This window comes from Oncorhynchus gorbuscha, linkage group LG05 (assembly GCF_021184085.1).
Source record: "Oncorhynchus gorbuscha isolate QuinsamMale2020 ecotype Even-year linkage group LG05, OgorEven_v1.0, whole genome shotgun sequence".
Lineage (NCBI taxonomy): Eukaryota > Metazoa > Chordata > Actinopteri > Salmoniformes > Salmonidae > Oncorhynchus > Oncorhynchus gorbuscha.
The window spans coordinates 31,063,972-31,079,947 of NC_060177.1; the positions used below are offsets into that span (position 1 = coordinate 31,063,972).

At 44.5% G+C, this 15,976-nt stretch overlaps 1 protein-coding gene across 1 annotated transcript in view; it reads left to right on the top strand.

The window, feature by feature from the left end:
• LOC124035834 (docking protein 4-like) overlaps positions 1–15,976 on the top strand; it is a 68,421-nt gene that overhangs the window by 43,312 nt on the left and 9,133 nt on the right. Inside the window, exons 3-5 of the mRNA XM_046349610.1 lie at positions 12,046–12,153; positions 14,267–14,381; positions 14,490–14,609. Coding sequence (XP_046205566.1) covers positions 12,046–12,153; positions 14,267–14,381; positions 14,490–14,609 — 343 coding nt within the window. The remainder of the gene's footprint in view (positions 1–12,045; positions 12,154–14,266; positions 14,382–14,489; positions 14,610–15,976) is intronic.

Consider the following 15,976-nt stretch of genomic DNA (forward strand, 5'->3'; position numbering starts at 1 on the left):
TATATCTGTTCTTAGTTCTGCATTTTTTGAACAGAGCATGCTTATCTAAAATGGTGAGGAAGTTACTTTTAAAGAATGACCAGGCATCCTCAACTGACAGGATGAGGTCAATGTCCTTCCAGGATACCCGGGCCAGGTCGATTATAAAGGCCTGCTCACATAAGTGTTTTAGAGACCGTTTGACAGTGATGAGGGGTGGTCGTTTGACTGCGGCTCCGTAGCGGATAAAGGCAATGAGGCAGTGATCGCTGAGATCCTGGTTGAAGACAGCGGAGGTGTATTTGGAGGGCCAGTTGGTCAGGATGATGTCTATGAGGGTGCCCTTGTTTACAGATTTAGGGTTGTACCTGGTGGGTTCCTTGATGATTTGTGTGAGTTTGAGGGAATCTAGGTTAGATTGTAGGACTGCCGGGGTGTTAAGCATATCCCAGTTTAGGTCACCTAACAGAACAAACTCTGAAGCTAGATGGGGGGCAATCAATTCACAAATGGTGACCAGGGCACAGCTGGGTGCTGAGGGGGGTCGGTAGCAGGCGGCAACAGTGAGAGACTTATTTCTGGAGAGAGTAATTTTCAAGATTAGTAGTTCGAACTGTTTGGGTATGGACCTGGAAAGTATGACAATACTTTGCAGGCTATCTCTGCAGTAGACTGCAACTCCACCCCCTTTGGCAGTTCTATCTTGACGGAAGATGTTATAGTTGGGTATGGAAATCTCAGAATTTTTGGTGGCCTTCCTGAGCCAGGATTCAGACACGGCAAGGACATCAGGGTTAGCAGAGTGTGCTAAAGCAGTGAGTAAAACAAACTTAGGGAGGAGGCTTCTGATGTTGACATGCATGAAACCAAGGCTTTTTCGATCACAGAAGTCAACAAATGAGGGTTCCTGGGGACATGCAGGGCCTGGGTTTACCTCCACATCACCCGCGGAACAGAGGAGGAGTAGTATGAGGGTGCGGCTAAAGGCTATCAAAACTGGTCGCCTAGAGCGTTGGGGACAGAGAATGAAAGGAGCAGATATCTGGGCATTCTGGGTATCTCTGGACATGCTGGTTGTAATGGGTGACATCACCGCATGTGTGGGACGTGGGACAAAGGAGATATCAGGGGTATGAAGAGTGGAACTAGGGGCTCCATTGTAAACTAAAACAATGATAACTAACCTGAACAACAGTATACAAGGCATATTGACATTTGAGAGAGACATACAGTAATCACAGGTGTTGAATTGGGAGAGCTAGCTAAAACAGTAGCTTTAAACAGTAGGTGAGACAACAACAGCTAATCAGCTAGCACCACAACAGCAGGTAAGATGGCGTAGGCTAGGCAGGGAGGGTCGGATTAACTACACACAGACCCTGAGTGCGGCTGGGGCCGACAGATAAAACATAAACAAGCAGAATGGAGTATCGTGATTAATGGACAGTCTAGCATGCATCAGCTATGTTTTCTTTCTACTGACCCAAAATAGGCAGGTAGCCTAGTGGTTGGAGCATTGGTCCAGTGACCGAAAGGTTGCTTGATTAAATCCCGGATCTGACAAGGTAAACCTCTGTCGTTCAATTTGTAAGTCGCTCTGGATAAGAGCGTCTGCTAAATGACTTAAATGTAAATGTAAATGTAGCCAAGTGATCAGTGTCCAGGGGGGCAGCGGTGGATGGGGCAGGGAAGCTGGACTGGCGAGTGTTATCCAGGTTAAAAAACAGTTAGCAGTGGCTAACAATGACTAAATAGCTTGTAGCTAGTTAGCTGTTTAGCTTCTGGAGGTTCTTGAGTGTGTTCTAAAAATAAAAAATAATGGCGATTCTGTATCACATTGGCTGAGGCAGGTTACCGGAAAGTATAAACAAATTAAAAATCGAAAAGAGAAAGTAAATATGGGTCCAGTGAGTGTTTGGGACGCGGCGATTCAGACGGTTAGCAGGCCTGTGCTAACAAGCTAACAGATAGTAGGCCAGGGTTAAACAAGATAGCAGTTAGCGGACCGGGGCTAAACAAGCTAGCAGTTAGCAGGTCGAATTAGCAATCAAGGACGTCGCGATGGGGTGAGTCTGTTTATTCCTCTTCATGCGGTGACATCGATAGACCGGTCGAGGGTCCGGATATTGTAGCCCCGGAGTATGCTTCGGTGGTAGCACAGGAGCTCTGGCCGGGCTAGCTTCAAGCTAAGTGGGTGGAAACGCTAGCCAGGAGTAATCATCCGGGGTTGCGGTTAGCTAGATAGCTAGTTGTGAAGAATCCAGCTGAAAATGTTCCGTTTGCGGTGGGAATCCGGTGGGAATCCGTGGATAAAAAATAATAGGTCTGTTATGCTCTGGTTAGAGTCGCGTTGTTCGAACTGGCGAGAGCTTTCCGAGCTAAAGGTTAGCTGATGACCGGTTAGGTCTTGGTAGATTTGCAGTGGTCTGATACTCCTTCCATTTCAATATTACCGCTTGCACAGTGCTCCTTGGGATGTTTAAAGCTTGGGAAATATTTTTGTATCCAAATCCGGCTTTAAACCTCTTCACAACAGTATCTCCAACCTGCCTGGTGTGTTCCTTGTTCTTCATGATACTCTCTGCGCTTTTAACGGACCTCTGAGACTCTCACAGTGCAGGTGCATTTATACGGAGACTTGATTACATACAGGTGGATTGTATTTATCATCATTAGTGATTTAGGTCAACATTGGATCATTCAGAGATTCTCACTGAACTTCTGGAGAGAGTTTGCTGCTGATTCCATGTAATGGACATATACAAAATAGTCCAAATTGGTGAAGTGAAATGAAAAAAAATAAAACAACATAAAAGTGGTGCGTACATATGTATTCACCCCCTTTACATATGTATTCACCCCCCTTTGCTAGGAAGCCCCTAAATAAGATCTGGTGCAACCAATTACCTTCAGAAGTCACAGAATTAGTTATTTTGCACACAGGTGGACTTTATTTAAGTGTCACATGATCCGTCACATGATCTCAGTATATATACACCGGTTCTGAAAGGCCCCAGAGTCTGCAACACCACTAAGCAAGGAGCACCACCAAGCAAGCACCACAAAGACCAAGGAGCTCTCCAAACAGGTCAGGGACAAAGTTGAGGAGAAGTACAGTTCAGGGTTGGGTTATAAAAAAAAGTTCAGAAACTTTGAACATCCCACGGAGCACCATTTAAATCCATTTATTTAAAAAATGGAAATAATATGGCACCACAACAAACCTGCCAAGAGAGGGCCGCCCACCAAAACTCATGGACCAGGCAAGGAGGGCATTAATCAGAGGCAACAAAGAGACGAAGATAACCCTGAAGGAGCTGCAAAGCTCCTCAGCGGAGATTGGAGTATCTGTCCATAGAACCACTTTAAGCCGTACACTCCACAGAGCTGGGTTTTACGGAAGAGTGGCCACAAAAAGCTATTGCTTAAAGAAAAACATAAGCAAACACGTTTGGTGTTCGCCAAATGGCATGTGGGAGACTCCCCAAACATATGGAAGAAGGTACTCTGGTCAGATGAGACTAAAATGTAGCTTTTTGGCCATCAAGGCAAATGCTATGTCTGGCGCAAACCCAACACCTCTCATCACCCTGAGAACACCATCTCTACAGTGAAGCATGGTGGTGGCAGCATCATGCTGTGGAGATGTTTTTCATCGGCAGGGACTGGGAAACTGGTCAGAATTGAAGGAATGATGGAGGGTGCTAAATACAGGGGAATTCTTGAGGGAAACCTATTTCAGTCTTTAAGAGATTTGAGACTCTGGACGGAGGTTCACCTTCCAGCAGGACAATAACCCTAAGCATACTGCTAAAGCAACACTCCAGTGGTTTAAGGAGGAAAGGAAAATATGTGTCTCTAATATGGTCATACATTTGGCAGGAGGTTAGGAAGTGCAGCTCAGTTTCCACCTAATTTTTTGGGCAGTGTGCACATAGGCAGACCTGGCTCTCAAGTGAAGACAGGCTATGGCGGCCTTTCTCAATAGCAAGGCTATGCTCACTGAGTCTGTACATAGTCAAAGCTTTCCTTCAGTTTGGGTCAGTCACGGTGGTAAGGTATTCTTCCGCTGTGTACTCTCTGTTTAGGGTCAAATAGGGTCAAATAGTTTGCTCAGTTTTTTTGTTGTTAATTCTTTCCAATGTGTCGAGTAATTATCTTTTTGTTTTCTCATGATTTGGCTGGGTCTAATTGTGTTGCTGTCCTGGGGCTCTGTGGGGTCTGTTTGTGTTTGTCAACAGAGCCCCAGGACCAGCTTGCTTAGGGGACTCTTCTTCAGATTAATTTCTCAGTAGGTGATGGCTTTGTTATGGAAGGTTTGGGATTCACTTCCTGGTTGTAGAATTTCATGTATTTTTTCTGGATTTTGATAGTTAGCAGGTATCGGATATTTTTGCATGCAGTCTCAATTTGCTGTTTATCCAATTTTGTCAATTCTTGCTTGATGAGCGGACCCCAGACCTCACAACCATAAAGGGCAATGGGTTCTATAACTGATTCAAGTATTTTTAACCAGATCCTAATTGGTATGTAGAATTTTATGTTCCTTTTGATGGAATAGAAAGCTCTTCTTGCCTTGTCTCTCAGCTCGTTCACAGCTTTGTGGAAGTAACCTTTGGCGCTGATGTTTAGGCCGACGTGCGAATAGTTTTTTTGTGTGCTCTAGGGCAACGGTGTCTAGATGGAATTTGTATTTGTGGTCCGGAAATTTATATTTGTGGTCCTTTTTTGGAACACCATTATTTTTGTCTTACTGAGATTTACTGTCAGGGCCCAGTTCTTTCTGTCTGTCTCTCTTTCGCTGTCTCTCTCTGTCGCTGTCTCTCTCTCTCTCGCTGTCTCTCTCTCGCTGTCTCTCTCTGGAATCTTGTCACAGCATGATTTTTCACGCCTTATTTTCTTCTCCTTCATTTCTGCCTCTTATTTCTCTTATTTTCTTTCTTTTTAGCCATTCATCATCTCCCTCTGTTTTCTTCTCCTCCTCGCTGCATCTCCTTGCAGTGAGCACACAAAGTGAAATCAGAGGCCTTCACTCTGTCATTGTTTAAGTCGATTTTTCCCCCAGGTGTTCTGTATTATAAATTTGTGCGGAATAACAACACAATGCCATAAACTCCCGCATATGTGGCACAAATGCTATTTACAGTCGTGTTCCTGCTTATCCTCCAGTTCTGCTATGTACATATGTGAGTCCGCATTAGCAGTTGAAACCAAGCCTGTGTTCTGTTAGAAGTTTTAACACTAGCTTCAATGGACAGCTGCCCAACTGGCCATGTCTCTCTGACACCACAGCTAGCCTGATTTTTAAAGACTTCTAAAGACTATGGTCCAGTTGGTGGTCTGGCTTTCATCTCTGAAACAATTCCCTGATATTGTAGTTGGAGTTTAAATTGTATAATGCCCTCTGGTTTTTGGGGACAACATTCCTCTGTGTTTGCTGAATGTTCTTCTGTGTGTCAGTGAGAGGAGGGCATGGTAAAGGGCTGTGATTGACAGCTGATGGTCCCAGAGGAGCAATGGACCTGGGTGTGATAGTATAGTACCCAGAAGCTGTCTGATAGCCGTCTGCCGCAGCCAAGGCCAGCATCCCAGAGTCGCCTCTTCACTGTTGACGTTGAGACTGGTGCTTTGCGGGTACTATTTCATGAAGCTGCCAGTTGAGGACTTGTGAGGTGTCTGTTTCTCAAACTAGACACTCTAATGTACTTGTTCTCTTGCTCAGTTGTGCACCTGGGCCTCCCACTCCTCTTTCTATTCTGGTTAGAGGCCAGTTTGTGCTGTTCTGTGAAGGGAGTATTACACAGTGTTGTACCAGATCTTCAGTTTCTTGGCAATTTCTCGCATGGAATAGCCTTAATTTCTCTGAACAAGAATAGACTGACGAGTTTCAGAAGAAAGTCTTTGCTTCTGGCCATTTTGAGCCTGTAATCAAACCCACAAATGCTGATGCTCCAGATACTCAACTAGTCTAAAGAAGTCCATTTGTATTGCTTCTTTAACCTCTTGGTCCTACCTGGGACGCAGGCGTCCCATCTAGAGCTCTGGAAATGCAAATGCACTACGCTAAATGCTAATAGTATTAGTTAAAACTCAAACGTTCATTAAAATACACATGCAGGGTATTGAATTAAAGCTACACTCGTTGTGAATCCAGACAACAAGTCAGATTTTTAAAATGCTTTTCGGCGAAAGCATGAGAAGCTATTATCTGATAGCATGTAACACCCCAAAAGACCAGCAGGGGACGTAAACAAAATAATTAGCATAGTCGTCGCTACACAAACCGCACAAATAAAATATAAAACATTCATTACCTTTGACCATCTTCTTTGTTGGCACTCCTAGATGTCCCATAATCACTATTGGGTCTTTTTTGAAGACTGTGTGATAAACGGGAAAAAATAGCGTTTCATAACGTAACGTCATTTTTTTTATTCAAAAAGTCGACGATAAACTTTCACAAAACACTTCCGAAATACTTTTGTAATGCAACTTTAGGTATTAGTACACGTTAATAAGCGATAAAATTCATCAGGAGGCGATGTCAATTCTATAGGTGTCTGTTTCGAAAAAATGTCTTGGAGAGAGCTCGACCAAAACATCCAGGCGGAGACCGGAGGGAATCGATTCCCTTGATTCGGTTAGACCAAGAATCAATTGCGAATCAAATGACAAGACTATAGACAACGTGTGGAAGCTGTAGGCACTGCAACCTCGGCCTCATTTAATTCGATTCACTTTGAACAATTCCTTGAAGTCGCGGATGGATATTTATTTCCATTTTCAGTGATCAGATATTCCTGCACTTTTCGATGAAACACACGTTCTGTTATAGTCACAGCCGTGATTTAACCAGTTTTATAAACGGCTGAGTGTTTTCTATCCACACATACTAATCATATGCATATACTATATTCCTGCCCTGAGTAGCAGGGCGGTGAAATGTTGCGCGATTTTTAACAGAATGTTCGAAAAAGTAGAGGGTCAACTTAACAGGTTAATCAGAACAATAGATTTCAGCTGTGCTAACATAATTGCAACAGGGTTTTCTAATGATAACCTTTTTAAAATGATAAACTTGGATTAGCTAACACAATGTGACATTGGAACACAGGAGTGATGGTTGCTGATAATGGGCCTCTGTACGCCTATGTAGATATTCCTTTAAAAAATCTGCCGTTTCCAGCTATAATAGTCATTTACAACATTAACAATGTATAGACTGTATTTATGATCAATTTGATGTTATTTCAATGGAGAAAAAATTTAGTTTTCTTTCAAAAACAAGGACATTTCTAAGTGACCCCAAATTGTGAACGGTAGTGTATGTGCATACCAAAACGCATATAAGCATACCACATGCCTACACAGATTCAAGCTATGCAAATATATACACCCCCCCCCCACCATGTGCACGAATTCACACATACTGTGTACACGGTGTATAAACACAACATTTATAATAGTTCCCCTGTCCACTTCTTTTATCACATACTTAGCACACTCTGTCTGCATAGACCAGAACAAGCACTCAAACACACTATCTTTTTTCCCTGTCAAATGTGTACCCAGACAGTCACCTTCCTCTCCTGCCAAAACCCTGCCAGTCTACTGCCACGCTGGCCTAGTAAGGCTGGACAGCTGGCCTTGCCATCTCGGTCTCTCCTCCAGAGCCTATAAGAGCTGTTCCAGACCACTGCTCTTCTTTGCTCTGTCCTCCCCCTCCTCTCTCCTTCCCCCCTATCCGCTCTTCCTCCTCCCTTCCAGCTCTCACTTTCACTCTCCCCAGAAGACCCTTGACTTCCCCAGTCATCTGGGCAGGCTAATTAACTCTCTCTCTTTCTCCCTCATCTCCTCACTCTACCTTTCCCTTTCAGCCTCTCCCTCCTGCTGTGTGTCAGTTAAATTGCAGCAGTCCAATCAGACTAATAACAGGCTGTTTAGCATTCTGCTTCCGTTGGCGCTGTACTAGCTGGCTTCTCCTCGCCGCTTCTAGGCTCGGTGGAGGAACGGCCCTAATTGCTTCGCAGCCATCCCACTTGACTGTGTCCTGTTTTATAAGCAGGCGAAGGAGGAACATCAAAAGACACTTTACTGGTGAATCAACAGACGAGCCAAGGTTGATCAGGGAGGATGGAGAAGGTCTGAGGAGATCTGGTTTAGGTAAACACAATGTCAGCGAGGACGTCTTAAATGTTTAATCTCACCTGAAGAGAGAGAGGGCTGATTGAACTGATTGACTGACTCCGACTCACTCAGACTGGGCCGAACCTTCTGGAATAAGTGCTCGGTATCTTTGTCCTGATCTCTCCTGGTTTTGACCTACCACCGTGTCTAGTCTAGGGATGTCAGTATGATCCTGTGACTTTCCACTGCATAAACAGAGCCGACTGTATGATGTGTAGATTGCCTCTAGCTAGATATTACACTGACACACGACGGATCTGTGGTTTTGTTTCCTCACCACTTGTATCTGGCAGCGGTTGGGGAAAATTGCAAGCGAAACCTCAGAACGTTGTTTTCTCAAGTTCAGGCAATCCTAATGGCGTTTAGGTCAAACTACTGTTTTGATGGGAGGGAGAATGATGTTGAAAATAACAAGCATCAGAAATCAAATGGCTCACTTTGAGAATCAAGCAGACTCCCTTCACCTCACAATCCCCCTGCCTCTCTGAGCCCGTTCCCACAGCTGCAGTGACAGATCTATCTCTCTCGTCTATCTCTCTCCTCTATTCCCTTCTCTCTCCTTTTTCATCCCCCGTTCTTATTTGTCTACCTGAGCAAGCTTCCCCGAGGAGCCAGTCATGGTGAGCTTCCAATGGGATCAGCTTAGAACGTTTGGATGCTGATTTATGTTTCCCATTCAGATTTCTAAGTGAATCTAGGTGAATTCGTTTTGAATAAGATGGTGCCAATCATTCCCATTCATTTTCTATTCAGACCTGCACATTTCTCATATTCTGAACCACACAGTGTGTGTGTGTGTGTGTGTGTGTGTGTGTGTGTGTGTGTGTGTGTGTGTGTGTGTGTGTGTGTGTGTGTGTGTGTGTGTGTGTGTGTGTGTGTGTGTGTGTGTGTGTGTGTGTGTGTGTGTGTGTGTGTGTGTGTGTGTGTGTGTGTGTGGTATAATAAGTTGGACATCAGCCTGGTGTCAACCTGTTACCGTTATTAGCCGGTTAATCCTGGGATCAGGCCGGGGTGGGGCTCGTCCCAATTGGGCTGCTGTGACAGGCAGGATCTCCTGGGAGCTAGGGGGGATTAATGTAGGCTAACTGCCTCTGGCCCCTTCTGGGGCAGTCGGGAGCCAGAGATGAGGAGGAGAAGAACCAGGGTGGAGCCAATTAGACCGAGGAGGGCAATCTGAGTGGATGAGCAGAACGACCGTACAGGGAAGATGCATTAGCGGTGCAGGATGTAGTTCACGTGTGTGGGGATGTGGGTAATGTATTTACACACTATGCTGGATGTGGATTGTTGTGTTCCTGTCAATGTGTCTAAAGAAGAGCTCAGATATCACTCTCTGAAAGGGTTCTTAAAGGGGTGTAATGGCTGCGATATAGATCATTGATAACCCTTATGAATGCTTAGCCCACTCTCGGTAAGTGTGTGACTTGACTTTTCACATTCTCTTATTGGTCCCACTGGGGAGATCGATAGTTCCTTACTCATGCCCTACTAATGCAAGGTTCTCTCGCTCTCACTCACTCACTCACTCACTCACTCACTCACTCACTCACTCACTCACTCACTCACACTCACTCACTCACTCACTCACTCACTCACACCTCCTGGCCTGTTTACAGGGGATTAGCTCCACCTCAGGGGAGAGAGCCATGCAAGCATGTCTACCTGCCTGGAATATCAATGGCAACCTATAAAATACTTCCTTTTCACTGTTAAGAAATGGCATGGGAGCAGGGACATTTGGAATACAATGGGAGACCATCTCCACAAATCTCATTGTTACAGGCACCTTTGCTTTCCGCAGATACAAGGTCTTTCTCTCGCTCTTTCTTTGTCTGTCTTTCTGTCCGTGGTGGCCAGAGTAATTCTCCCTGTAGAGGTGCTGTCAGGACCTGTGCTTTTTGACGTGGCTGGGTCAGTCTGTTTAAAATGAATTAGGCCTGGGTCGACAGGGCAGGGAGCATGGCTCCTCACTTCTGGGGGACAAAGACTCTTGAAATTGGTGACAGCAGAGGTGGATAAGGTGGCTGACCTGTGACCTTAGGTTTGCTGTGCTCCGTCAGAGGTGATGGAGTGTGTGTGTGTGTAGATGGGCTGTTCCTGTCGCTGAACACAGTATGATCAGAGAGACACTGAAATAGATTTAGGATTGCTTCAAATTCTCTTTTTTTGAGGCAAGGTAGGCTAATACATGACTATTCAGTTCTGAACGATGTGACGTCCATCACTTCCTCATATTTAATGAGCCAAGGTATCGGAGCAGAATTAACAGCTTCCACTCCTCTCTCTCTCTCTCCCTCTGTCCCTGTCTACCATATCCTCGGTTTCACTCTCACTCTCTTTCTTTTGTCATCTCTGTCGCTGCTCCTCCACCCACTAGCTTAATTACCAGGCTTCATAGTCAGTTTGCCTGGCAAGGCCTGATTGCTCTGAGCACTGGAGCTGAGGGCAGAGAAGAAGGGGGAGAACGGAGGGGGGGCACGATAGTGGACTGCAAGATTGCCAACACACACACGCACACAGGTCCAATGAAGCACTGAGCCAATTGGTTTGGGATAACATTAGGGAGAATCAGGAGCTAGATGGCAGATACACAGAGGTAACTCTCCATTGAACAGCTTAATATCGTTAAGACATAATGGACTGGTGAGCACCTGCTCTCAACACGCCGTCAGCTATCCCACTGAAGGTAGCGTTTTCATCCCGCTGACGCCAGGATCAGACAGGCAAACGGCGATAGAGGAGCCGAGGTCGTTCTTTTGAAGGCTCCCTCTCTCCTCAAGGTTCAAACTCATTGTCACCAATTTATAAAAAGGACACCACAGAGCAACGCTTTTTCCTTTCACCATGTCTCCATTTGAGCACGCTCACATTACGGTGTGCCTTTGTTGATGGCGCTCTTGTTTAATCTCTCGATAAATACAATTGCATATTTAATTGGTCCTGTTATCTCTGTCACAGTGACACCGGTGTATGTCTGTCTACAGCAGTGAGACATTGTCACTCAGTTTGGGGTCTTTGTATTCATTATACTAAGTCAGTGCACTAAGGGATTTCACTGGCTCTGTGGCCCCTAGCTAATCAACAGGGATGTGATAATGGGTTAGGGAAAGCGGAATGTGGGGATTGGCTTAGGGATGGCTGGCCGTTCCGTACTGTACGGTGCAGGTCCTGAGGTTGCCCTGGCAACAGGAGGTTTGCTTTAGAAGGACAGTGGAATATCAATCAAATAAAGGCCCTGCCTTTTATAACAGATACGGGGGATAAATGCCACTAAAGCAATAGCTATCTTATTTGTGTGTGTGTGTGTGTGTGTGTGTGTGTGTGTGTGTGTGTGTGTGTGTGTGTGTGTGTGTGTGTGTGTGTGTGTGTGTGTGTGTGTGTGTGTGTGTGTGTGTGTGTGTGTGTGTGTGTGTGTGTGTGTGTGTGCGTGTGTGCGTGTGCGTGTGCGTGCGTGTGTGTGTCTGTCTGTCTGTGCCTGTTCACATTACTGCGATGGATTTCTCATTATTCCGTCAGGAGAGTTTGTGTCTTTGTCTGCCTCTTAACTCAATATCATATGTATAATAGAATTGTCTTGCATAAACAGAGTTTGAATGATGACAAGGACCCGGAGCGCTCCTTCTCATTTTCTACCTGTCTCGTTCCCTCTCATTCTCTCTGTGTCTCTCTTTCACTCATTGCTAATCACTAAATGCTATTTTGGTTTTCTTCTAACGTTTCCTGGTTAATTGATCAGGTAAACCAGAGACAACCATTGTGTGCCTGCTCTTGATAGCAAAAGATTGTAAATCGTTATGCTTGAATGGGGTGTATATGGTCCGAATGGACTTGCTGTTGGGTGGCTGGTTGCAGTATGTTAACTGTTGTTTTTGTGTTGAGATTTACCGTCGCTGCTGGCTGGTGTTTAAGAAGTCGTCCAGTAAAGGACCACGCCGACTGGAGAAGTACACTGATGAGAAGTCCGCTTACATCAGAGTCTGTCCTAAGGTACGAGTGCTGCATGATAAGTCACGTTTCAATTGGCAAATGTCAGTTTGAAGGAGGATATCTGTGTGCGGCGTGTATGGCATTACTGTGAGTGGGTGATACACATATACAGTGGGGCAAAAAAGTATTTGGTCAGCCACCAATTGTGCAAGTTCTCCCACTTAAAAAGATGAGAGAGGCCTGTAATTTTCATCATAGGTACACTTCAACTATGACAGACAAAATGAAAAAAATCCACAAATCACATTGTAGGATTTTTAATGAATTTATTTGCAAATTATGGTGGAAAATAAGTATTTGGTCAATAACAAAAGTTTATCTCAATACTTTGTTATATACCCTTTGTTGGCAATGACAGAGGTCAAATGTTTTCTGTAAGTCTTCACAAGGTTTTCACACACTGTTGCTGGTATTTTGGCCCATTCCTCCATGCAGATCTAGTCTAGAGCAGTGATGTTTTGGGGCTGTTGCTGGGCAACACAGACTTTCAACTCCCTCCAAAGATTTTCTATGGGGTTGAGATCTGGAGACTGGCTAGGCCACTCCAGGACCTTGAAATGCTTCTTACGAAGCCACTCCTTCGTTGCCCGGGCGGTGTGTTTGGGATCATTGTCATGCTGAAAGACCCAGCCACGTTTCATCTTCAATGCCCTTGCTGATGGAAGGAGGTCTTCACTCAAAATCTCACGATACATGGCCCCATTCATTCTTTCCTTTACACGGATCAGTCGTCCTGGTCCCTTTGCAGAAAAACAGCCACAAAGCATGATGTTTCCACCCCCATGCTTCACAGTAGGTATGGTGTTCTTTGGATGCAACTCGGCATTCTTTGTTCTCCAAACATGACGATTTGAGTTTTTACCAAAAAGTTATATTTTGGGTTCATCTGACCATATGACATTCTCCCAATCTTCTTCTGGATCATCCAAATGCTCTCCAGCAAACTTCAGACGGGCCTGGACATGTACTGGCTTAAGCAGGGGGGCACGTCTGGAACTGCAGGATTTGAGTCCCTGGTGGCGTAGTGTGTTACTGATGGTAGGCTTTGTTACTTTGGTCCCAGCTCTCTGCAGGTCATTCACTAGGTCCCCACGTGTGGTTTTGGGATTTTTGCTCACCGTTCTTGTGATCATTTTGACCCCACGGGTGAGATCTTGCGTGGAGCCCCAGATCGAGGGAGATTATCAGTGGTCTTATATGTCTTCCATTTCCTAATAATTGCTCCCAAAGTTGATTTCTTCAAACCAAGTTGCTTACCTATTGCAGATTCAGGTCTGTGAGAGCCAGAAATCTTGCTTGTTTGTAGGTGACATACTTATTTTCTTAATACTTATTAATAATTAATACTTATTTTCTTAATACTTAATACTTACTTAATACTTATTTTCCACCATAATTTGCAAATAAATTCATTAAAAATCCTACAATGTCATTTTCTGGATTTTTTTCCTTCATGTTGTCTGTCATAGTTGAAGTGTACCTATGATGAAAATTACAGGCCTCTCTCATCTTTTTATGTGGGAGAACTTGCACAATTGGTGGCTGACTAAATACTTTTTGCCCCACTGTGTGTGTGTGTGTGTGTGTGTGTGTGTGTGTGTGTGTGTGTGTGTGTGTGTGTGTGTGTGTGTGTGTGTGTGTGTCATTAGAAAGTCAGTCATTCAGTCCGTCTGTTCTCTGAGCCCCCTGTTTAGCTGCAGGGAGCAAACGTGCGTGTCTGAAAGGATCAACGCGCACACACACACACACACACACACACACACACACACACACACACACACACACACACACACACACACACACACACACACACACACACACACACACACACACACACACACACACACACACAGAGGAGGCTGAAGGAGATGAGAGTAACACAGATCAAAGCCAGCCTCCCACTCAAAGCCAGAATCCAGGTCTCTCTGAAGTGTCTGGGCATAGGGTGACCACTACACCTGGCTTCAACACTCCCTCTTTCTCTCCTCTCCTTTCTCTCGGAAAACTGAATCCGGTCAACCGGCAGCACATCATACAGTATTTAGACAGCTTGTCTGACCCTTTCAACCTCTCTCCGTGTTTGTCTGATCTCTTGAACTTTCCTGTTGCCCAGGTGACCGAGATCAGCAATGTGAAGAATGTCACAAGGCTCCCAAGGGACACCAAGCGCCAGGCAGTAGCCATCGTCTTTACCGATGACACCTCGCGCATGTTCACCTGTGAATCAGGTGCTCCACACCACACCTACCTTATTGCAATAGATGTTTTCTCACAATCATCTCTGAAGTTTCCTGTTTTATGACATCTCTCTTTGCATCCCATTGGTCTAAACTTAGAGCTAGAAGCAGAGGAGTGGTTCAAAACCCTGTCAATCGAATGCCTGGGGACCCGCCTCAATGACATCAGTCTAGGAGAGCCAGACTTGCTGGCAGCAGGTGTTCAGTGTGAACATACAGGTGAGTGTCTGACCAGCACCATGGCACAGTCCTGCTCGACAATGCTTTATGGCTATTTTTGCATTCATTATTTCTTTGTTTGCTCAGAATGTTTGCATTTTCCTACGATGACAAACACCTCTGGATCATGAATCGTAGGCTACACACTTGCCTCCCAGATCTGGGATACTACACTCCTTTTTCCCCCACTCGGGCTTACCTGTTGCTGCTGAACAAGATAACCGAAGGCAACGAAGAAGAGGAAGTTATCACTATGCTTTCAGCCATCTAAAAACACAACCAAATTCTAATGGAAATAAACGATTTTTAAAAATGTATTTTACTAGGCAAGTCAGTTAAGAACAAATTCTTATTTTCAATGACGGCCTAGGTGGGTTAACTGCCTGTTCAGGGGCAGAACGACAGATTTGTACCTTGTCAGCTCGGGGATTTGAACTAGCAACCTTTCGGTTACTAGTACTCTAACCACCAGGCTACCCTGCCGCCCCAAATGATGTCTGATTGTTGGTTCAGTTGTCATCTAAATGTTTTATCACTGAGCTTTCAACCCTTTTTAAAAAAGCACAACAAAGTTAACATGGGAATACAATGGCAGATATTTAGTATTTCTACATCTTAACGTGTTATCACTGTGCTTCATCCTACAGCACGACCAAATGACCAGAATTGCAGTAGAGAGGACATTAAAAGTACATGGTGCAAAGTGATCCACACTTTCCGGTTTTCTGCGCAGATTATTACAGCAATGGTGATGATCTCTACAGATCTGCAGCCTCGCTGTCTTGAACATGACCCCTTTCTATGATGACATAAGAAGACATTTATAGTGTGGCTGTGGATGTGCTACTCGTTTTAAGGTTGAATAACTACTGTCACATAAGTTTGTAAAATAGCCTTACCTTTAGGCTATTTACTATATTACAAAAGTAATATTGAATTGTGTTTGGTTGACAACGCAAACGAATATCAACATTTTAAAGGATATCTAATGCTTCGTCTGAGCCACTGACAACGCAAACGAATATCAACATTTTAAAGGATATCTAATGCTTCTTCTGAGCCACTGGCTTAAACCTCGTCTTTAATTTTTGCTTTAGTTAGAGGTGAATCCAACATATCATTTGTTAAAAGAGATTATGTATTTTGTTGGGTTGTCTACAAATTAATAATTAATATGTTGGATTCGCGTCATCTCAGCCAAGAATCAGAGTTAATGAAGAGGACGAAATCAAATCAGGCTGTGTCTGATGTTGCGCACATAAAAATTATTTCCCCATGTACCCAACACCCCCCCTCCATTCATCGCATTTTCAACTCTGCTGATAGGTTTGCCAAAAACAATGTTGCCTTATAGGCTGTAACAAATG